Source organism: Prionailurus viverrinus, chromosome A2 (assembly GCF_022837055.1).
Source record: "Prionailurus viverrinus isolate Anna chromosome A2, UM_Priviv_1.0, whole genome shotgun sequence".
Taxonomy (NCBI): Eukaryota; Metazoa; Chordata; class Mammalia; order Carnivora; family Felidae; genus Prionailurus; species Prionailurus viverrinus.
This window is the reverse complement of record NC_062562.1, coordinates 86,619,735-86,644,666: the sequence shown is the minus strand read 5'-3', so window position 1 is coordinate 86,644,666 and position 24,932 is coordinate 86,619,735. Positions and strand designations below refer to the sequence as shown.

At 36.4% G+C, this 24,932-nt stretch overlaps 1 protein-coding gene and 1 non-coding gene across 6 annotated transcripts in view; both read left to right on the top strand.

Annotated features, from left to right (window-relative positions):
* The window catches only part of CACNA2D1 (calcium voltage-gated channel auxiliary subunit alpha2delta 1), a 709,277-nt gene that overhangs the window by 604,583 nt on the left and 79,762 nt on the right, over positions 1–24,932 (top strand). For all 5 annotated transcript variants that reach the window (XR_007150230.1, XM_047849277.1, XM_047849276.1 and 2 more), the window contains 2 exons: positions 12,277–12,435; positions 17,372–17,476. Coding sequence is in view for 4 of the 5 variants with exons in the window: in XM_047849277.1 (XP_047705233.1) it covers positions 12,277–12,435; positions 17,372–17,476 (264 nt within the window). In the remaining variant the exon portion in view is untranslated. The remainder of the gene's footprint in view (positions 1–12,276; positions 12,436–17,371; positions 17,477–24,932) is intronic.
* On the top strand, positions 2,258–2,362 carry LOC125161332 (U6 spliceosomal RNA). The gene has a single exon (XR_007150548.1). It is a non-coding gene; the product is annotated as a U6 spliceosomal RNA (small nuclear RNA).

Sequence of the window (24,932 nt, the reverse complement as noted above, 5' to 3'; positions counted from 1 at the left end):
TGAAGCCCCGTGTCGGGCTCTGTGCTGACAGCTTGGAGCCTGGAGCCTGCTTCAGATTCTGTGTCTCCCTCTCTCTCTCTGCCCTTAACCCACTCGCATTCAGTCTCTGTCTCTCTCAAAAATAAGCATTAAAAAATTTTTTTTGAAAAAGAAAAAAATGCAAGGCGCATAGTGGTGCTTTTCAATTTAGTCTGTTTCTTAGTTAGTCATAACAGTTAAGGGGGGAGTCTTACATAGTTGTCAGAATTTTATAATAAATTTCAATCACTGATTAAATATGTTTGTGTTCTTAAATGATTAGAGTCATCCTTACTTATTTTATCTGACTCTAGCATCTCTTCTCTGTAAATACTTTAGATATGTATATCCTTCTCTGAGTTTTTCAGGCAAATCCAGCCAAACTCACAATTGATCTTTTTTTCAACTAGGAAAGATGTTCCAAGTAATCAGCTTCAGGTACCATACAAACATTTAGCATATTGGTCAACTCTGCATCATAATGTTGGTAAAGAGGAAAAAATCAGAGTAGCTATGATCATTTTGTCATTTCATTAAAGTTTCATCCTTGGGAGCTGGCTTTCAAATTTCCACAGGGCTATGAAAAAAACTTGCGATAGAAATACTACTGATATGCTTGTTACATCTTAAGACTGATAATGAGAAAGTTGCCCATATTTCTAGCTGGACAAGTGCTGTGGAATCGGGATTGCACAGTGGTTGACAAAATGATGGTTGAGAAAGAAAACATAAATACCAAGTAGAGATGAGCCAGGGAGCTAAATACAAATACTCTCAATTTTTTGAAACTCCAAATGCATATAACTAGAGCTGTTTAAGAGTTTTCAATATGATAATATGAATAGAATATATTAGAAATGATACTGGGGCTTATTCAGAAATTCACTCAACATTTCAACAAAAAGTCAACAGACTGAATTTTCAGCACATCGTGATTCATGTTAATTGAAATATTTGTTTAAAAGTAAATTGGGGCGCCTGGGTGGCGCAGTTGGTTAAACGTCCGACTTCAGCCAGGTCACGATCTCGCGGTCCGTGAGTTCGACCCCCGCGTCGGGCTCTGGGCTGATGGCTCGGAGCCTGGAGCCTGTTTCCGATTCTGTGTCTCCCTCTCTCTCTGCCCCTCGCCCGTTCATGCTCTGTCTCTCTCTGTCCCAAAAATAAATAAATGTTGAAAAAAAAAATTAAAAAAAAATAAAATAAAAGTAAAAATGCTTATCAAAAGTTTAGATGGCCCATGTTTTATAATTATAGGCAAACATAAATTTTGTGTCAATAATGTCAATATCTTCACTATTTTATTGATGTGACTTTCTTTTGACATTTACAGAATTCATTACTCCTTTTATTAATTCTTTTAATAGTTAAAACAATCTTATCTAAATGATAAGATTTTAGAAATTGGGGGCCTTTCCAGTTGATGTGCTAAAGCTCCCCCCTCCAAAAAGAAGCAATTTATAGCTCCAAGGAGATAATTGAAACAGCTGTCTGTGGACATTGATACTTTCTAGAGGCAGGACTTGGGTTAGACCTGACTTTCTTAAGTTGGATTGAAAAGTAGAACTTTTTTTAATCAATTTTTTTTTATCCAATAGGCCAAGGAAACCATAAACCAGCAGCCAGTGTTGGGCAACAACCATGTCATGTTGAGGACTAGAGTGTTCAAGTCCCATAGTGCTATTAACAAAGATATTTATAGCATCTCTAACTTGCAAGGCTGACCACCCCTTCTGGTTTTCCCTGGACAGGGATTAATAATAGAAATTAGAATCCTATTCACGATGTTTGCAAAAATCATGATTTACCTAGAAAAACTTTTAATAATATATGTTGGATCTGCATTGTAGAAAAGAGAAAAGAATATGAGGTGTAAGTAGAAGAGTTGAATATACAGAAATGAATGTGGAATAATAACTTCTTGAAATGAAAAGGTGACTCATGTGAAGATGTCAGTTTGTCTAGAATTTATTGGTAAATGCAATTTTAATTGTATTTAAAAAAAAAAAGTTCCAAAGTTCAACCGGAAGTGTGGGAAAAGTAGCATGACAGGATATGGCAGCTTACTTTTTTTGGTATCAGTTGGAAGTGATGAGACACCGTAGAGAAAAGTGTGTCAGATTGTTTGGGTTTGAAGTAGGGCTCTGACTCTTGGTTGCTGTGTGATTTGGGGCACTTTGCTTAACACTGTCAGACTCATTTCATCAATTGTATAATGGACACTATTAAAAGTAAAACCAATGTTCACTTTGGCAGCACATATACTAAAATTGGAACAATAAAGAGAAGACTAGCATGGCCCCTGCGCAAACATGACGCTCAAATTCGTGAAGCATTGCGTATTTTTAAATCTTAAAAACTAAAACTAAAACCGTAAGCTTGGTGAAGATTAAATGAGTCAATGCATGTAAAGTGTTTAGCCTGGCACTGTTGTGATTCTCAATATATGTTAACTGATATTTTTATTATTAATATTGATAGTAAGAAGTGGTGAAGTAATAGAAATAGTAAATAAAAAATGTTCTAGAAGTATATTCTAAATCTTAGTTTATTATAAATAAAAATAAGACAACTCACAAGATTATATGAAAATTAATATATGAGAAAAAGTTTTACATCATTAGCCATCAAGAAAATTCAAGTAATTAAAAGATTGAAATAATCTTTGTACTTAGGATTTAGCAAATAAAAATGTTACGTGTTCATGAAAGTGGAGTGAGACTGTTACAAAAATATTATAAATTGGCACACAATTTCTGGAAGTTAATTTGGCAATAGCTAAAAAACTTGAAAAATCATTCTTAACTGATTATGTGCATATGTGTATGGATAAATGTTATCAGCTATTTCTCTGAGTTTTAGGATAACCATTTTGTTGCCTTATAATATTTCCCATTTTTAAATTTCCTGTAAAAATAAGAAAATAAAAATATTTAAAATAGGAATAAAACTTAACCAAGATTTTAAAGATCATATCCTCTGTTCACTTTGCTTTTATTTTCCTGCATCGCCATCTGGTGTCCAAAGTGTGGATAGCTTCTCATATCATAATTGTAAAGACTTGACACACAAAATTATAGTTTATTTAATTTAGATAATTTGTCGAAATAAATAATCCTGCATAATATAAGTTACATAAATTATTTATTATACTTAGATTATGTAAATAAGTTCACTTGTATTTTGTAATTTCAAGAATTACCCATATTTCAAAGCAGGCAGGTCTGGATTTGAGGTGGGTGTTTTTTGTTGTTGTTGTTTACCTACTTATTTATTTTGAGAGAGAGAATGAGAGAATGAGCACAAGTGGGGTGAGGGCAGAGAGAGAGAGAGAGAGAGAGAGAGAGAGAGAATCCCAAGCAGGCTCCATGGTCATTGTGGAGCCTGATGTGGGGCTTGAACCCATGACTGTGAGGTCATAACCTGAGCTGAAACCAGGACTTAGACGCTTACCCTACTAAGCCACCGAGGCACCCCTAATTTTTACTATTTCTAGAGGAAAACTACTTGACCCTGCTAACCATTTCAAAGGTAGACCTGGTGCCCTGTGAAGATGTGTTAGAACACCCCATGAGGGTGCCATTTGTAGACAAATTTGCTTTCTAAGGACTTGATGCTACTTCGACTTATGGTGTGTATCAAGGCAGTGCCAACATTTCATCATCTTTATCCAAGGTGAATTCAATGAACAGAGTTCTGTCTGTCCGAAGTATTTTGTGAAATGATTTCTTACTTAGCAGAGTACATGAGAACAAAAATACTGTCTTTATCAAACCAGGAGTTTAAATTCATTTGAAAGGTTAGTGATTTATTTTGGCTCTGGAAGTATCTTTTAATTTGATGGGTGTATTTGACTGTGATATTTAACAGGAAGGTTCTTTGGAAGCATTGAAATTTATTGTTGATGGTTATCTCAGAGGCTGTTTCAGACATTAAGTTAGTGTTTGAAGGATACCTGTATCGTCCTGTTAGTGAACTTTATTTAAAACCCACTAAAGCTGATATTGTTCATCATTAATCTAGGGTCTGTTCTGTTTTGAGAATTGAGCATACTAATGTTTATAGTAAAATTATTTTTTTAAAAGATAGAGTTGCACTTGACCTAACATCTACTTTGTGTCAGTCTCTATGATAAGTGTTTTACGTCCATCTTCATTTGGGTGTTTGAATAGTGTCTATTTGGACAAAACACTTATATTTAGGAATATACAAGTTTAAGAACATATTGTAGAGCTAAAATATAATTTCTACATTTAGAAATCTATAACTTGGATTTTTTTAATATTTATTTTTGAGAGAGAATGCAAGCGGGGGAGGGGCAGAATGAGGGAGGCAGAGGACCCACAGTCGGCTTCACGCTGACAGCAGAAAGTCTGATGTGGGGCTCGAACTCACAGACCACGAGATCATGACCTGAGCTGAAGTTGGCCACTTAACTGACTGAGCCACCCAGGCACTCCTATAACTTGATTTTGGTCAACATTTCACACTGTCTTCTAATGGAACTCCATTCATATACTCATTAGATATTTATAGCATACTATTATATGCCAAGTGCTAAGGTTGCAATGGTGGGATGGCTGTTTTCTTTGTGTGGACTTCTAATCCAAAGGAGACATCTATCAGGATACCATACAAAGAAATAGGAAATTTTAACTGTGTTGTATTCTGTAAAGAAGAGATCCATCTAGGCCTAGGAGAGGTTACAATGGGATGGTTGGATCTAGTCAGGGAAGGTCAGGAAAGCCCTTTGTAAAGAACAACTGTTGAGGTAAGAACAACAACCAAGTGAGAAAGAGAAGTGTTGCAGGTAGGCAGAGGAACAGGTGATAGGGAAGGAGGAGAGGAAAGAATGTTCATTTGCTGGAGCAGGGATACAAAGTCCCACTGGATTTATACCCCACATGCTCACTCTGACCCACACTTCTTTCTCTCTCCGCATGCTAGCAGCAATTTTCTCAGCAGTTCTAATAAGGGATCTACTCAGCTGAATTTTCTGGGATCAGGAAAGGAATCAGTGTGTTAGTTTGGATTTCTGACTCTGTAGGATTAAATATACATTTTTTTTAAAAGCATTTTCTTAGTAGATGACAAAAACTGACCTCCTTAAATCAATTTTTGTTCACAGGATACAATTTCGAAGCTTTGTAATACTATATTAGTGAACTTTGCCCTAAGGTTTTTAATATATGTATGATTCATGTATTAAATATGTGGTTTATAAATTGACGTCTAGGCACATGTTACCAAAGACTGCAGTTTCAGCTTGTGAAAATAAACCTGTTCTTTTTGTCTACTCTAAAAGCGGACGAGTGTAAGGTGTCTGTGAAATATACATTTGCCTAATTTAGAACTTTTAAACTTTCTCATCCCTTTCCTAGGAGGGTAAGATTCGCTCTAGGGACTTAGACTTTGTAAGCTATTTGTTTCTCTGCATTATTTATGAATTTTATTATGAGTATAATCAGAGAATTTCTGTTACACACCACTGAATTTGTATTTAATGAATTGAATTTACATTTAATCAGTTTGTTAAAGTGACTTAACGAGATGCTTCATTCTTATGTGTTAAAAGCAGTTCAAGGCCAACCAAAAGACTCGGGGCAATACATTATTTAGTGTTCATTTTCCGCATAACTTCTAATTTTATCATGATTCGTTGTTTAAATCAGTTAATAACATCTCCTATAACCATTTCTAATAATTCTCTAAAGTCAGATATTTTACTGTTGATGTACTAGCAAACTTTTTTTTAAACGTTCTAACATGGGAATTCTCACATTCTTTTGTTTTCAAAATAGAATGTGTAAGATAAGATTGTGTCAAGTTATCAAAGAATGGAACGAAAGAGGCAGTGGAATTTAGATCTGAAGATACTAAGTTTTCAACATTTGATTTTATGGAAAAAGCAAAAAATATGTATTGGAGCTTTTTCTTCATATATATGATGTACCTGAAAGTAGTGTTCAAATAAAAATGAGAAAGAACTCAATTATCTGTGCAGGACATTTTCCTTCTTGTTTTATCTGTATTCTCTCCAAACCTTCCATCTCCTCCCTTTATCTTTTTATTTTTTTATGTTCATTTATTTTTGAGAGAGGGGGGAGAGAGAGAGAGGGAGACGGAGAGAGACTGAGAGAGACAGAGAGAGAGAGTGAGCATCAACCGGTGAGGGGCGGGTACTGAGGGAGAGGGAGACACAGAATCCGAAGCAGGCTCCAGGCTTAAAGCTGTCAGCGCGGAGCCCAACTTGGGGCTGGAACTCAAGAAATGAAAGATCGTGACCTAAGCTGAAGTCTGACATTTAACCAACTGAGCCACCCAGGTGCCCCCTCCCTTACTTTACATTGATTGCTTTGCTGTTCAGATGTTGACTGTCACCTTTTCAACCCCTAATCTATGCATACACCCAGCATCGGTACTCAGCCCGTGCTCTTTACCTGGATCATTGAAGTCGATGCACATTCAAGGGTCATTCCTCCACACATAGGCTGTAAGTGTCCTTCCCACCTTCACAAGAACTTTGTATTTCGCTCTCTACTATCCTGCATCTTTTCTTCCTTCGCTCTTCGATATGAACCTCTCTTGCTCTAGTGACCCTCCACTTGAGGGAAGCCTTTCCTTGACCTCAGGCTTACCCTTAGAGGTACCCCAATCTTTTTCTTCTTTCTTCCCAGCCGAAGTGCTTTGAAGATGTGGAAGACGTGCCTCTGCATGTTCTACCACTTCCCATTGTGCTTCAGTGTGTGGGGGGGGGCCCTGCCCCCTCCACTGACATTGTATAATGTGGATGAGTTCAGTGGGCACTTTGAATTCCCCATCTTTGTATCTGAACTGCAGTGTTTTTCCTCCTGAGACCTATTTTTTCCCCTCTTGTCACCCCAAATAGCCCAGTCTACTGATTTTTTTCCTGCCTCCATGCAAACTTATTTCAACTGTTGTCTTAGGGACTCATTTTTCTACTTCCCTTTTATATTTAAAGTTTTATTTTTATTTTTGTTGAATTTACATCCAATTTAGTTAGCATGTAGTGCAATAATTTCAGGAGTAGATTCCAGTGATTTATCCCCTAATATAACATTCACTGCTCATCCCCAAAAGTGTCTTCCTTAATCCTCCTTACCCTTTTAGCCCATCCCCCACCCACAACCCCCCGCCCCCAGCGATCCTCAGTTTGTTCTATTTAAGAGTCTCTTATGTTTTGTCCCTCTCCCTGTGTTTGTATTATTTTTGCTTCCCTTGCTTTGTGTTCATCTGTTTTGTATCTTAAATTCCGCATATGAGTGAAGTCATAGGATATTTGTCTTTCTTTGACTAATTTCACTTAGCATAATATACTCTGGTTCCATCCACGTTTTTACAAATGGAAAGATTTCCTTCTTTTTGATTTCCTAGTAATACCCTGTTGTGTGTGTGTGTGTGTGTGTGTGTGTGTGTATATGTATGTATGTTTATATGTATATGTATGTATATGTGTATATGTGTATATATGCATATGTATATATATGTGTATATGTATATGTATATATGTATATGTATGTATATATATATGTATGTGTATATATATATAGACACACACACCACATCTTCTTTATCCATTCATCTGTCGATGGATATTTGGACTCTTTCCATACTTTGGCTATTGTCAATAGTGCTGCTGTAAACCCTGGGGTGCATGTGCCCCTTCGAAACAGCACAGCTATATCCTTTGGATAAATTCCTAGTAGTGCAATTGCTACGCCCTAGGTTAATTCTATTTTTAATTTTTTGAGGAACTTCCAAACTGTTATCCAGAGTGGCTGCACCAGTTTGGATTCCCACCAGCTGTGCAAAAGGGTCCCTCTGTCTCCACATCCTTGCCATCATCTGTTGTTGCCTGAGTTGTTAATGTAGCCATTCCAAGTAGTGTGAGGTGGTATCTCATTGTGGCTTTAATTTGTATTTCCCTGATGATGAGTGGTGTTGAGCATTTTTTCCTGTGTCTGTTAGCCATCTGTATGTCTTCTTTGGAAAAGTGTCTATTCATGCCTTTTGCCCATTTCTTCACTGGATTATTTGTTTTTTGGGTGTTAAATGTGATGTTTTTTATAGATTTTGGATTACTAGCCCTTTATCTGAGATGTCATTTGCAAATGCCTTTTCCCATTCCGTTGGTTGCCTTTTAGTTTTGCTATTATTTCCTTCACTGTGCAGAAACTCTTTATATTGATGAGGTCTTAGTAGTTCATTTTTGCTTTTCTTTCCCTTTCCTCCAGAGACTTGTTGAGTAAGAAGTTGCTGCGGCTGAGGTCAAAGAGGATTTTGCTTGCTTTCTCCTCTAGGATTTTGATGGCTTCCTGTCTTATGTTTAGATCTTTCATCCATTTTGAGTTTCATTTTGTATATCATATAAGAAAATGGTGCAGGTTCAGTTTTCTGCATGTCGCTGTCCAGTTTTCCCAACACCCTTTGCTGAAGAGACTTTTTCCACTGAATATTCTTTCCTGCTTTGTTAAGGGTTAGTTGGCCATACATTTGTGGGTCCATTTTTGGGTTGTCTATTCTGTTCCACTGATCTGAGTGTCTGTTTTTGTGCCAGTACCATACTGTCTTGATGATTACAGCTTGAAGTCTGGGATTGTGGTGCCTCCAGCTTTGGTTTTCTTTTTCAGGATTGCTTTGGCTATTTGGGGTCTTTTCTGGTTCCATACAAATTTTATAATTGTTTGTTCTAGCTGTGTGAAGAATGCTGGTGTTAGTTTCTTTCTTTTTTTTTTTTTTTTTACTTTTTTATTTTTTTTTTAATTTACATCCAAATTAGTTAGTGTATAGTGCAACAATGATTTCAGGAGTAGATTCCTTAGTGCCCCTTACCCATTTAGCCCCTCCCCCCTCCCACAACCCCTCCAGTAACCCTCAGTTTGTTCTCCATATTTGAGAGTCTCTCTGTTTTGTCCCCCTCCCTGTTTTTATATTATTTTTGTTTCCCTTCCCTTATGTTCATCTGGTGTTACTTTGATAGGGATTGCATTGAATATGTAGATTGCTTTCGGTAGTATCAGTAGTTTAACAATATTTGTTCTTCCAATCCATGAGCATGGAATGCTTTTCCATTTTTTTTTTGTCTTCTTTAATGTCTTTCATAAGCTTTCTATAGTTTTCAGTGTACAGATTTTTCATCTCTTTGGTTAGGTTTATTCCTAGGTATTTTATGGGTTTTGGTGCAATTGTAAATGGGATCGATTCCTTGATTTCTCTTTCTGTTGCATCATTATTGGTGTATAGAAATGCAACTGATTTCTGTGCATTGATTTTATGTCCTGCAACTTTGCTGAATTCATGGACCAGTTCTAGCAGTTTTTTGGTGGAATCTTCTGGGTTTTCCATATAGAGTATAATTTCATCTGTGAAGATTGAAAATTTGACCTCCTCCTGGCTGATTTGTATGCCTTATATCCCTTTGTGTTGTCTGATTGCTGAGGCTAAGACTTCCAATACTATGTTGAATAACAATGGCGAGAGTGGACATCCCTGTCATATTCCTGACATTAGGGGTAAAGCTCTCAGTTTTTCTACGTTTTTTTGAGGATGATATTAGCAGGGAGGGGGTCTTTCATATATGACTTTTACGATCTTGAGGTATAATCCTTCTGTCCCTATTTTCTTGAGTGTTTTATCAATAAAGGATGCTGTATTTTGCAAATGCTTTCTTTGCATCTATTGAGAAGATCGTGTGGTTCTTGTCCTTTCTTTTATTGATGTGATGTATCACATTGATTGTTTTGCTGATTTTGAACCAGCCCTGCATCCCAGGTACAAATCCCACTTAATCATGGTGAATAATTCTTTTAATGTATTGTTAGATCTGGTTGGCTAGTATCTTGTTGAGGATTTTTGCATCCATGTTCATCAGGGAAATTGGTCTATAGTACTCCTTTTTAGTGGGGTCTTTATCTGGGTTTGGAATCGTTACATGCAAGGTTTTAAACCAAATTTCTATGCTGAAGCCTTCTTCTTTTTTTTTTTTTTTTTAACCTTTAGCCAAGATTTTTTTTGAGTCTCACACTTGGAATTTATGAAAACTCGCCCTCCCTTGAGCTCTACACTTCCCTGGTCTTTTCCCCAGGTACCCCTGAACCTATCACTCCTGCTACCCTCCACCATCCTGATGCCCATGTCAGACACCTGCATGGCATTTAGGGCACTATTGCCTTCCTCAGCTATACACCCACTTCACCATCATATGCTGTGGATTCTTCCTCCAAAATAGATCTGTACCCCCTCCTGTTCTGACCGTCTCCAAATCAAGAGCCCCTTATTATGTTCAGCTAGGTTACTACGATAGCCTTCTAATAATTTTCCCTCCTTTAAATATTGCTCACCTTAAATCTGTTTACCAAACAGCAGCTCAGATGATCTCTTAAAATTTTACATTAAATTGTTTTGTTTGTGGCTTAAAATCTGTGACTTACCATTTGACAGAAAAGCGAATCCCAATTCTTCAGCATTTCTGTTAGTCCCTGAATGATCTAGCCCTGCTTCCTCTCTGAACTCCTTTTATGTCATTGTCCTCAGTCATATGTGAGTGAGCTAAACTCTCCTCCTTTATATTTTTCTGAAAGTATTCTCTCTGCCCGTAACATCATAGCCCTTTACATTGTTGTTCTTTTTGCCTTCCTCCATAGTCTTAAATGAAACATTTCTCTAGAATCACAGGAAATGTCATTTCTCACAGGAATTTCCCCCTGACTGCTCACAGTACAAACTAGAACCCACTCATTATATTGTCTCCTAGGGACTAATATTATATCGCTTTACAGAATGAATCATAATATATTGTAATACAGTAAGAGGCTCTATAAGAATAGTTAAAATCCCCCAGACTCTGTGTCACAGTGCTAATCTGATCCTGTCTCTTATTTGCTTTGTGACAATGCGCAAGTTATTTAACCTCCCAGTGCTTAAGTTTCCTCATGAATAGTAATAATACTTATCTTGTAGGATATTTGCAAAGAGGAAAAAATTAATATTTCTAGAATAAATGCAGCAGAAGGCAGACATCATATATGTGCTTACATGTATGTATATGTTTGTGCATAATTTACTAAATGTCTGAAGGCATAAAACCATCACCTGCCATAATTTTTGACCTATGACAGGCTGATAGTAAACATTTGCTTATTGAATTAATGAAATGTGCAGTGCACCTTATAATTAAGCTTCACTGATTTCCAGAGGGAAAAAAAAAGGAATGATGTTTTACATTTATAAAAGTATGTGATCAGTTACAAAGTTTATATTTTGGTTTGTGATCCACCTGTTAAAATTATTTAATTATATGTTTTTAAGAATATCTCCAGCACTTCATCTGGCCAGACCCCTACCTTCTAGAAAATATGTTTTTATTATTAACTTCATTTTGCAGATGTGACTCTAGGCCCCAAGAGCCCAATACAAATAACAGAGTTGATCAACGGTAGGATGATCCCACTGACCTCTAGTGCCCTGGATCTCACTGCATTACTTCTCTTGTTCTTATGTTCTTTTGGAAATGCCCAGTGAACTATGTGCACACGTTTTGTGGGGTTGGTGATACTGCTTTGGTGATGATTGTTAGATTTTTCACTTTTGGACAGGTATCAAAGTTTACATTCTCTCCTCCTGTAGCATCCTTGTGGTTCAGGGACTCGTCACTTAGAGCAAAACCTGTCTTCCAGGACCTGCTTGCCCTTAGCCTTGCCTTCATGATTCCACGACATTCTGTATATAAGCTGTGGAGTGATGGTTCTGAAAGGCCACCCATTGTTCCTAATTCTTTCATATTACTTTCCTTCGTTAAACCTGTTCCTGTCGTTAAGTGTAATATTTTCCCTCCTAGCTTTTCCTTTGAGAGGCAAGCAAATGGCTAGTTTCTCCTTGAACCTGTTCCATATCATTTCTGGATTCTGAATACATTTCATTGTTTGTTGTTTTTGGGTTCCCCCCGCCAAATGCTCGGGTATTTGAGAGCTGAAAGGGATCTTACATAATTAAAGTCCCAAATTCATAATCAGAGAAGCTAAGCTTCATGAAGGTGAGTCACAGGCTCAGGGTTACAGTAGGAGGGAGGCTTAGATGAAAATTGCTATTTGATCCTCAGTGCACTTCAGTTACCAGTTTACTCATTTTCCTTTATGAAAGAAAAAGCACAACAGGATTGGGACGTAGAAGTCACAAATGCAACTAAAATTGTGTGATTGATTTTCATGTTCATTTGTGTATTTACTTTTGTGTCTTTCACAGTTTAACAGCAATGCCCAGGATGTGAGCTGTTTTCAGCACCTTGTCCAAGCCAACGTAAGAAATAAGAAAGTGCTGAAAGATGCAGTGAATAACATCACAGCAAAAGGAATCACAGACTATAAGAAAGGCTTTAGTTTTGCTTTCGAACAGCTGCTTAATGTAAGTATCCATACCATCCCCTTTTCTCTTTTATTACTGAATCATAGCATATGAATTTCAGTAGGCTGGTAGTTAGTACTACCAGTAACTATCAGTTACATAACTGCTGTTTTTCTTTTATTTAAAAAGCAGATGTGTCCAGGCAGTAGAAATCTTTGAACTACTTTTATTTTTAAATCCCGAACTCAAAGGCATACACCGTGTAGACATTCTTTTCCTTTTAGATCTTCTCTTCCATCATCTCTTTGAACTCTCTTTCCAAAAGAAACATTCATACGATAATTATTTAATTTTGCATAAGCACTTCAAACTTAGTTGGCATATTTAGAATATCATTTCTTTTTTCTTATTTCAGTTGCTGCCATATTTATGTGGAAACTTGTGTTTTTCAGTCATCCAGTGGTTGGTAGAAATGTTTTAGTTTCAAACATCTATTTGGTTCTTAAAGTTGTTACTTAATGTCCACAAAGGTCCAAATGGCAGACATTAAGGGGAATAGGATATGAGTCTCAGAGCAGGAATTTCTTCCTCAGTGAAGATCTCTCCCTCACCAGATCACCCATCCACGTCTCCAGTTAGACTCTCAGACTCCGTCATGCTTGCTGCCTGCCCCATACCATAGCACGTAACTCACGCTGTGGTCTAGTGTTTTCAAGTGGCCATGTTGTCTGTCATTTTGAGCTCTTCTAGAGCAGGAGTCGTCATTCAGGTTTTTATCTCTCATGAGGCACTATTATCACCATGGTTGAGAGTGTGAACCTAACCTTTCTATACCTTGGTTTCCTCACTTACACCATGGCATGTACAGCAGAGAGGGCCGTAGACAGGATTGTCCACAGAACCCGACACATAGCAAACGTCATGTGAGTGTGAGTTGTTGCCTTGGTATTGGAGTCATGGTCATTATTACTATAGTTAATGACTAGCACGTGTCTGGTACAGAGTCAGCTCATCATTCATACCATATTTGCTGAGTCACCGAATAGGCCCTAAAATGCAGTCTTGTCTGCAAGTCGGACTTGGTTGTTCCCTAAGTAAGGCTTCTAAAATAGTTTTCAAGATGTCTGATTGGTTGCCTCATTCATTTGTTCATTCAGCCAATATTTATTGTGTGCCTCACAATTTCCTGTCACATTACTATTGCTAGAATAGCAGAAGTAAACAAGGCTGTCTGATCTCAAGAAGGTCCAGCATGACATGGTAAATCATCATTCCTAGTACAATGCGTTAGTGCTGTTATAGGGCATTCACAGTGTGTTTATTTGAACATTACTGAGGCGGAGTTCGACTTACCCAAAGGAGCTCAGGAAAGTGGGGCATTTCCTTTAAAACAGGATTTTGAAGAATGAGTAGAATTTAGGTAGGTACACGAGAGAGGGAAAATCACTTCAGAGAAAAAGAACAACATGGACAAAGCCACAGTTGTATAAGACAACATGGCACATTGGAAAAATGGCAGGTGGTTTGGCATGGCTGGGACATAGCAATGCGGGAGCTGCAAGGGAAATAAAAAGGCCATGGGGTATCAGTTAATGAGGTGTTTAGGAGCAAATGAAAAGTTTATAATATGAGAATGACATGGTCTAACGAGTGTTCTAAGTTTAGCTGTTACAGAAATCCTGGTGTTGGAGTAAAGGCAAAAAAAATGTTAAGGAGGGTGATGTGGTGATAATCAGATAGTTCTCTGGACTAGAATGCTAGGTGGCTGGTAACCCAGGAATCTAAGTAGAGGTATGTGAGGGTAGTAATAGCTCCGTTTCAGACATACCGAGTTTGCGGTGGTGATATTTATTAGATAGCATTAGATCAGCAAGTAAGGAGACAGAAAAGCCAAGTAGTTCAGTGTTGTAGTTCCCAGGGGAGTTACATTTGGTAAAATGCATATGCTTACGAAATGATGTATGTTGGCTCATAGAAGGATGAAAACTCAGAACTTTGAAATTCAAATGTAATTGACCATTAGATTAAGATGTATTCTTTCTGTAGTAAAGAAATACAAGTTTGTGGAGTTTTTTCAAAGAAGTTCTTTTTCTTTTGAGTCAACCAAGTTGGTGGCATCTTAATTGCTCTTCTTGGTATTGTTAATTTGCCTCACTTCGTTCCCTCCTATTCAGGTTTCAGTTGTGAAATGATAAGGAGTCTCAAGCCTAATGTACTATTTCAGAGCCAGTCTCAGTAGAGAGGCCACATTAACTCCCAGATTCATTACTAGTTGCTGATAAAATATGATTTAACTCCTATTGGCCTCTCGTACTGCCTCTACAATTATAAATTATTTTTAATCTGTTCTCAGTTATTCCTGAAGCCAGTCTCATCTGGCCTGCTTTCCACATGTCCCTTACGTATTACAGTTCTTCATTTTAAAGTAATTTTCCCACATGTCATGCCTTGCCTTATTCAAAGTTGAAGGGAATTTTGTTACCTCTTCCAAATACTTCTAGTCGTCTTATTGCACAATGTCATTCTCTGTTTTTTTGTTTGTCATTGCAAGGTCTATTATTAAGATCCCTAAATCAAGTATCAAATAGAATTAAATGTATCATTTATCCCACAGTATGCCTTAAATTAAGATTTGAATTAGTCCTCAGTTGCATTTCAGAAAATATTACAAATATACGGAGATGCATTTTTCAAAAAAAAAATTAAATATAAGTATGATAGATTCTGGGCTGTATACTGGCCACACAGAACACAAAGATAAGCAAGAAGACACGTAATATAATTTGTTATGAAATAACAAAATAAGTTACCAACTGTACTGTCATTTTATTGAAATAGTCGAGTTCTTTCCTTTTCTTAATTTGTTACAAATCGGTAACATATAATTGTTATGATTGTGTGATTCTTTAGATAGTTGCACTTCCTTTGACTAGTTGCTGACTTTGCTGGACCACGTGTCTACTCAGGAGGCTCCTCCTGGGGAAAAATCTTGTTGAAAGCAAAACATTTCTTCATTCCGCCTTTTTTGTGTGTCCTAATATCTATCCTTCTTGGGAACCATTACTATTCTAATTACACAAATGATCAGCACGCCCCAATGTCCTTACCTACCCTCGTATTTGTGTTGAGTAATAACAATACCAACATTACTTCCAAAATTGGAACCAAGTTCTAATGAAGAACCTTGAATCACTTTTATGAAACAGTCTTTTAAGTATGTGTTATTTTGCCCATCTCATATATGTAGATAAAATGAAATCATCAAAGAAATTAATTCTAGTTAAGGGATTTTCAACATCTTTCATGAAAGCATTTTGATGATAAAATATGAAACTTTTTGATAAGTCCAATTTTCAGATGGCTTTCTTTAAAGAACTATGCTTGAATGTGACAAATTATATTAGTCAGTATTTGAGTTTTCATAATACTTGGTTTAAAGCTTTAACTGCCAGTGTTCTAATGGCCTAGTCAATGGGATGCCATTATATGAAATGGGATCTTTTCATCAGTAGAGCATAATATTATCTTGATTAACTTTTACAACAGGAAATGAGATTTATCTTCTTTGAAAAGTTAGATATGTTTTTTTTTTTTTTTTAAGAAACCTAAATACTACAAGAGAATGAATGATTTCTTTCAAAAATAGTAATCATTTTAAGGCCAGGGCAGTGATGGCCTTTATGTTACTCAAAATCACATGTGGCTGTTGAGACTTGAAATGCGGCTGGTTTGAATTGAAATGCATTATAAACATAAAATACACACCAGAATTTGAAGAGTTAGTGTGAAAGAAAAAAAAATGCATATTATTTCAATAATTTCCATATGGATTCCATGTTCAATTGATAATATTTTGGGGGTGACTAGGTTAAATAAAATATATTAGTAGAATTAATTTCAGATATTTTTCAGACATTCTTTAGTGTGGCTTTAAAAATTTTTAAATGACAAATTTGGCTTGCATTATACCTCCATTCAGCAGTACTGAGCTGGAGGCTTGACATTTTCAGAGAAGCTGAGCGTTTGTAAAGTAGTGAAATCTTTTATTCTCAACACTTGTGCAAACACATTTCACAACAGTAGGAGCTTGAGATGATGATTTCAGACCTCAGAGAACTCCAGCTTTCTAAATTAGTTCTTCATCTTAGTGGCCCTTTGGTGCTAATCACTGTTTTCCTCTGTCTGACTCTTTGGGGACCTGAAGCTTTAAGGGAGGATTTATCTTTGGAATTGAGTCTTTGAGGATTCGAGTATGTGTGGCAGATTGAGAGAGGATAGGAGGATATTCTGGGATTAGGTATCAGCCTTTACAAAGATACAAAAGAGTGCTGGGTGTTAGGGATCAACTAGAAGTTTGCAGTTTGGGGCGGTAAAGTGAATAAAATACAGTGAAGGAAGAGGACAGGGAGCAAAAATGTTTGTCAATGGATTGAAAATACATGTGGAAGGGTATGCACATTTTTCATTAATACCACTTATTTGTTTCTGGTACAATTACAGGGGCATAAAACTGACATAACCATTTAAAATCCATTTATTAATCAACCACTGAGAAGTTATTACATGCCAGGCTCTTCAGGATCAGACAAGACAAAGCTTCATGCCCTTACAGCACTTAACATTCAATCAGGGGAAGCGAACAAAATGCAAACAAATAAAATACATACTGTATGCATAAAACAATGTAAAATGCTATGAAGAAAAATGCCACCTGGGAGAGAGAGTACAATTTAAAGCCATTTTCAGCAAATTCTTCACTGATAGGTGACATTTGATCAAAGACCAAAAGGAAGTGAGACCCATGGATATCTGGGGGGTGAGGAGAGTCCCTTGTAGAGATGGGTCTGGCCTGACCCGAGAACTGGTTCTTTAGAGTATACTTACTGAACAGATACTACACCCTTCCTTGCAGTCTGTTCGTGCTCTTTCCTTATTGCTTCATATTCCTTACCTTTTTGTGTGTGAATGATACACATTTTTTAAATTTTATTTACAGTATAATGTTTCTAGAGCCAATTGCAATAAGATTATCATGTTGTTCACGGATGGAGGAGAAGAGAGAGCCCAGGAGATATTTGCCAAATACAACAAAGATAAAAAAGTGAGTGATTTTCTAGTATTTTCTTTCATTTTGGTATCAATGTACGTGGTTTTTAAAGAGATGTGAGGGAGGGTCACTAAGAGGGGAAATTAGCATGCTGATTATAAAGTCATATGGATCATGGATTATAAACCACTGACGCAGTTACAGAATTATTCAGCTTAATACTTTTTATGTGATCCTTAATTACCTTCTATCTAATTTATTAATAAAATAATTTGGACCTATAAAATCCTATCTGTTTCTTATGTATAAATTCTGTATGAGAAAATGTTATAGGAAGAGAGTAACCAGAAGAGAATGGAAAAATAGGAACAGTTTAAGCTTTTCTAGGAAAACTTTGTGATCATTTATTATAGTAATACTAAAACTTCCTACATATGTCTAAAAATTATCTTCATATAGACATTGTTGTGTAGATTTCCAAATGAAGCAATTTATAACAGCAAAAATTGCATCCTTATTTGAAAATCATTTTTATTTTGTCAACTTTCAAAGTAAAACAGCCAGGGGCGCCTGGGTGGCTCAGTCGGTTGAGTGTCCGACTTCAGCTCAGATCATGATCTCACGGTCTGTGAGTTCGAGCCCCGCGTCGGGCTCTGTGCTGACAGCTCAGAGCCTGGAGCCTGCTTCCGATTCTGTGTCTCCCTCTCTCTCTGCCTCTCCTCCGCTCATGCTCTGTCTCTCTCTCTGTCAAAAATAAATAAACATTAAAAAAAAAAGTAAAACAGCCAGTTATTTTATCAGCAAAATGGGTTTATTCAGGAATAGCAGAAGAATTCCAGCTCAGGACATGTAAGCTATGGCAAGCGGTAGGCAAGTATCCATATCAAAGAAGAGGAACTCTGCAGGGAAAAAAAAAAAGAGAGAGTTGCAAACCACTGCTTGAGCCAAAACCCACTGGAGGAAAGCCAGCGTTCAGGGTGGCGATGGTTTCTCCTTGGCTGAGTTGAGATATTTTGTTATTGGCTGAGCTCGTTCCTGGGCAAAGAGAAGTTCTTTCTCCTGCTGGAGTGGGAAAGTAGGCTGTTTTTGTTGCAAATGCAAAGTACTTCTTCTTACTGGGATCTGCACCTGATGAGGGGTGTTAGGGCCTGAGACCTCCCCCTTCCCCTTCTGGCTTCCCAGCACCATTTTCGAGGAAGTTTCCTTTATTCAGTTTTACACACTCAATAGAATATATTAGACAAATTCTTTAATATGCATAATATTTTTAAAGTATGCTGTTTCCATAAGGAATCAGGAATGTGAAGACAGGAATTTTGAGGTTGTAATATATTTGTTTCAGTGATTATGTAACTGCAGAAAAAAGTATTGTTGGGAGACCTATTTCGAACGTTCATCCATGTACCTAAACCTGCTGATACTGCAGAGGATATCAACTGTAACTATCTTTCTAGCAATCCTACCATCAGTTTATTTCAACTTTCTGACTGACTCTTCACATTTGATAAGAGAATGATTCTTAATTCGGTTTTCTAAAATGCTAAGGATCCATTAAGAACGTAATGATAAATCATAAGCTATTTCTTGTGTTTCCAGAATTCCAACAGATATTACACATTGATCCAGAAGAACTCTCTATTGAAGAAAATGCCAATTCGCTTTAGTTTTAATTGCTGTTTTCACCATTTGGAGAGGTGTAGTTCATCATGAGCTGTAGTAGATTGTTTTATATGTATTTTAGGAATTAAAAGGAGAGAGGGAAAAGATGAATTAATATATTTAGATAGTTTTGCAGACACAGTATTGTGAATAATTGGGTACAGTATTGACGAAATTTTTTAGAATACTTTGAATACTCCTAGGTGCTTTTTAGCCTATATGTGATTGCAATATGATCGAAGAATTGAAAACATACACATACATAAAACATCAAATTCACTACAAATCTTTTTAATACTCAACTCTTTGAATACTTACATATACTGTAATTATGTTATGACATAAGTTTCATCCATAGGTTGAGGTTTTTTTCCCTTTTTTTCCTAAGGACCTAGTGTTTTTAATTGTATAGAGAAACCATTTCTTTTGAAAAAGTTAATAAATTGAACCATTGACCAAATACTTTCAGATGATAACTTGATGTTATAAATAGTTCTTTCCAAAAAAGTATCAGAATGAAAAGAAATGGGAAGATCCAGGTGCATTAATCTAAGATATAATGTATATTTAATTACCTTACTTAGTAACTTCTCATTTTTCAAAATTCAGGGCAATCATCACCCCCTAGAGGATGTCCCTGACACCACCCTCCCCTCCAGGCTTGTTTGGATTCTTGTGCTCTGATCCCAAAGCACACTGTATGGGATCCTACATGTCCCTTACACTGTACTCTCCCCATGGGAGCTCTCCTTGGTCCCCTCTCTGGATTACTAGATCCCACAAGACTGGGCCTGTGTTTTGTTTACCTCTGAACTCTAGGTATCCAGCAGCGAGTTCAGATTTGGAGATAGTTTTTAATGCATGACAGTAAATAAATTGAGACTATCTAACAAAAGTTGGAAGCAGGACTTCTATTAAAGGACAAATATGTAATTATGAAAATAACTTGGGGCAAGGAATTTTCACCTTATTTAAATGTTCTAAATAATTCTAACATTACCATATTTTAAAGAACTCAAAACAAATGTAATCAAAATTCAACTGTATCTCAAAATTCTAGTAGTTAATCTTACTTTCATCATTTGAAAGTGACCTTTTGGCACCTTAAATTTAGTCATAATTTTAAGAATATGATTTTATGATAGAAGTATATAAGTACAAGCCCCACCATTTATATCACTGTTTTTAAACGGATACAAGTTTAGATAAATCATCTTTTATTTTATTAATGTATCATCCAAACCTACCACTGGGAATCTCACTTACTTCTGGATACTTTTCTTCTTTTAAAATGGAAGGATTCTTGGGGCACCCGGGTGGCTCACTCGGTTAAGCGACCGACTTCAACTCATGTCATGATCTTGCAATTGGTGAGTTCGAGCCCCGTGTCTGGCTCTGTGCTGACAGCTCGGAGCTGGAGGCTGCTTCAGACTCTGTGTCCCGCTCTCCTCCTTGGGCTCTGTCTCTCTCTGTCTCTCAAAAATAAATAAACGTTAAAAAAAATTTAAAAATAAAATAAAATGGAAGAATTCTTAAATTAATGTGGCAATGAATTTTACATATTATGTCAGAATTTGTCACAGACAAATCTTTTTAAGGAGTATATATTTTAACAAATTTAAATTAACAAAAAATGTATAAAAAGAGAAGTAATTTTCATCTACATTTGTAATTTTTTTCTCCTTGAAAACTGTATTTGCATCCAGGATTAACACAATAACATGTCTTGAAGGCATAGCATAAACGTTTTTTTTTCCCTTGTTTTAATACAAGAGGATTTGTGTCATCAGGAAAGCAATAGTTTTTATCCTCTACTATCACAAATTGTTTAATTGAATAAATGAAGAATTTACTGGTTTAAAGCCATTTTTCCTTCTATGCATCCTAAAAAAGTCCAGTCTAAATATTAATATCTTGAAACACTGCTTCTCATCCCCTTCACCTTTTATAGGAACTAAACTTTTAAACAAAGCATTTTGTAACATAGTAAACCACATGATAAAGGATTCATATCACATTCACTTTTGTGAAACTAATGAATCCAGTCTTATGCAACAGTCTCTCTGTTTGCTCACATACTGACTCCTGTGCTTTATGGACACACACTTTTCTTAAGGGCACACACTTGTATTAATGCCAAAGCAACTTTGAAAATTAACGCTTAGTTTCTGCAATATTTAATTGTTATTTTTACCTAACATAAACATTAAGATGTTCTTGGAATTAGATACTTGATTGTCTCTGTGTTTCTAATTTCAGTGGCTGTAGCAAAGTTTTTGTGATAAGCACACTTACACATATATGCTTACCTACATACACAGATATGTCTATACATACAAATTTATGTGTATTTATTTATTTATTTATTTTTATTTATTTTTGAGACAGAGAGAAACAGAGCATGAGTGGAGAAGGGGTAAAGAGAGGGGGAGAAGCAGAATCCGAAGCAGGCTCCAGGCTCGGAGCTGTCAGCACAGTGCCTGATGCAGGGCCCGAACCCACCAAATGTGAGATCATGACCTGAGCCAAAGTCAGACGCTTATCCCACTGAGCCACCCAGGCGCCCCTATATCTATTTTTGAAAACATTTTAATGTTTATTTACTTCAGAGAGAGAGAGGGAGGGAGGGAGGGAGACACAGAATCTGAAGCAGGTTCCAGGCTCCAAGCTGTCAGTGCAGCTTGTGGGGCTTAAACTCACAAACCGTGAGATCATGACCTGAGCTGAAGCTGGATGCCTACCGACTGAGCCACCCAGGCACCCCTATATCTATTTTAAATGGGCATCCCCTCTGTCCATTTTATCTCCAGTAACAAGAGACTATGTGTGCTACTTTGGCATGAGCTTTCTAATATAAAATTGTATGAATAAAAGCCAGCTGGTGGTTGAGAAGTAAACGAGGGGCGAGAAAAGAGAAATCTGAATATAAAACATTTTTTTCTAAAATATTTGCAAATATCACGGGGGAATTAAGACCATGAACTCAAGGTCATAGTTTAGATACACACACAGGTATGGGTGTGTGTGTGTGTATCTCCATACTTTGTTTTTAAGGATGGAAGAGCTAATTCATTATTCTGTGTTACAGGTTAATACAGAGACATACAGGGAAAGCTTATAGATACAAAACAGAAAAATAATTGACAGAGATCCTTGAAAGAGGAGGGAAAGATAGATGCAGATCATAGCTTCCTGAACTGAACAAGTAGTAATTATGTTTATGGCAAAATTGCTTTCTTGTCCTTCTTACGAACTCTACCTTGAAGTATAATGGCTTCCCGCATTTTCTCATGTGGGAAAACTTTATTAAACAAAAAAAAATCATCTGTTGGTATTCGCATGTTCCATATCAATTAACAGTGAATAGATGATAGCAGATGATCACTTTTAAGTCAGACCTTTGAGTGTATTTTTCTTTGGCCAAGACATCATTTTGTATAGTTAATTGCTTTTGTTAAGGGCATATGTGTGCATAGAGTACGTATATATACCCACCAAAAGTAGTGTGTGTGTGTGTGTGTGTGTGTGTGTGTGTGTGTGTGTATATATATATATATATATATATATATACACACACACACACACACACACACACACACGGACTTCATATATGACTTCAAATGGCTGTGAATGAATTTGAGGACCCCTTTCTAACTAACTTCTCCTTCTTATTCAGAATTCCCTACCTCCCACCCACCCACTCAGTCTGAGAGAGTCACAGCCCACAGATACTGATATGGAAGATAATTAATTGTCTACCTTTGTCATGTAAGGGTGTACATGACCCAGAATGTTCAGTGTTTTTGCCATAAGCAAAAATCCCATAAACATCTTTGCCACAAGGATTTTCTTTGCAATTATTTTCACCTCATAACTAAGTGGCCATAAGGCAATTTTGACATAAGACATAAAAAAAAAAATAATTGATTGGTAGTTTGGTTTGACAGTTCTGTTTTTTCAAACTGGTTGAAAGTTAGATTTCTTTCTCCTTCAATGCATTATTGTGTGTATTTCTGTATTATACTGTATAATTGTGTATAATTGTGATTTTTCTGTGTATTTCTGTATTACATCACTGTTAGCCCTCACAGTGGTATATACTGTGACACAGAGTTGTCAACCCACGTTTCCTATAGAACTTTGGAATGTCTATCAATGGATATGTGCCAGTATGCCAAGAAGAAACAACAGTGCAGAAGGCTTTCACAGCACACACAAAAAATGCAAACTGAGTGACAATTATGCATCCTAGTATTTGGAAACTGATACCTCTCTTAACAAAGGAAGAGATTTTAGCAAACAAAGGAGGAAAAAAAAAAAGTATAATGCCGAGGGAAGAGACAAATGAACAAGCAAAAAAACCAAAACAAGTATAACACAATGAATGAATGACTTTGAAGACCAGTGTTTAGGTTAACCCACAAAATAAGAGCAGTGAATTTTGCAGTATCGCTCTGAATCCACATTATATGTTTGGAACGAATTCAAATATTTTATATTACGCAAAATAAATTCCTTTACATCTTGTTACTCATTTTCCATCTTTCGTTGTGTCTTTTTAAATGAATGACCCTCTTTTATATTTCATGATTTTATCTTTTATGGTGAAATTGCCTTAAAGCCAATATTTACACCGCAAAATGTTTGCAGTGAAATTGCTTGCAGCAAAGATGTTTATGGTGACGGGATCTAGAACCCTGTATGACCAATCCCATACATGCATAATTAATATTTGTTACATAATCTATTACTCAGAATTTCCCTAGCCATGTTATTTTTCGAATGGCCAGTGTGCAAAAATAAAATTTGATAGATGTAGTAAAATGCTTTCAATACTCTTAAAAATTCTCTATTTGATTATAACTTTATTTTAAAAGACATCCTTTAAAACAAAGTTCCCTTGTGTTTTCAAGAAATATCAAAATTACCAAGTCATAAAGTTGGATGAGCTTTAACAGAAAACTCTGAAAACTACTCTTTGAATTCTGCCTCCCCCCCTCCCCCCAAGCGTCTTGCTTGGCATAAACGTGGCTGCTGAATGCTTCATTTACATTCATTTTTCACCCAGATGACATTAGAAATCATTCAGAGCAACGCAGGTAAGTGTGATGAGGTGCATCCGGAGAGCTGATGAATGAGGCTGCAGATATACAGCACAATTTAATGAGGCCAAAAGGTTTAAGAATTAGAACATAATGTTTGGATTCTTTGGAAGTGTATTACTCTTGGGAATTAATCTACCTGATTATAGATAGGTACGGCTTTAAAACTGAGTCCATGTTAATCTCTTCACACAGCTGTTCCATATTAAAATGCATTCACGTTACGATCTTTACCTGCAGCAGTCCCGTTCCTTAGGGTTCACCCGCGTGTACGACACTTGCTTAAAAATGGTGCCAAAACTAAAATGAACTCTATCACAGAATCCAAACAAATGAATAAAGGAAAGTGAAACCAGACACAGAGTTGAAAGATAATTCCCAGGCCTAGCAAAATTAAAGATATTTGATTTTCTGTAGAATGGCAAAAAGATTGGTTAACAGTACACACTTAAGATTGGCTAGCCAGTTAGAAAATAGTCCTCTGATGCCTAGCTTACTTCTCAGAATTAATCAAAAAATGCAAAAGCATCAAAAATTTGTAACGTGAAAATTTCAAAATAACCAGTAAATTGAATAAGAACAAATGGAAAATATGATGCATGGATTTCAAAATAAAGTGTCGCCAAAATTATAACAGCATGACAGATGCATTGTTACTTTTTTTAGTTATTTAAAAAATGATTAGCAAAGTCTTTCCTATTTGTCAGATCCATAGTAGAAATAAATAATCTGTAGCCCACTAAAATCTA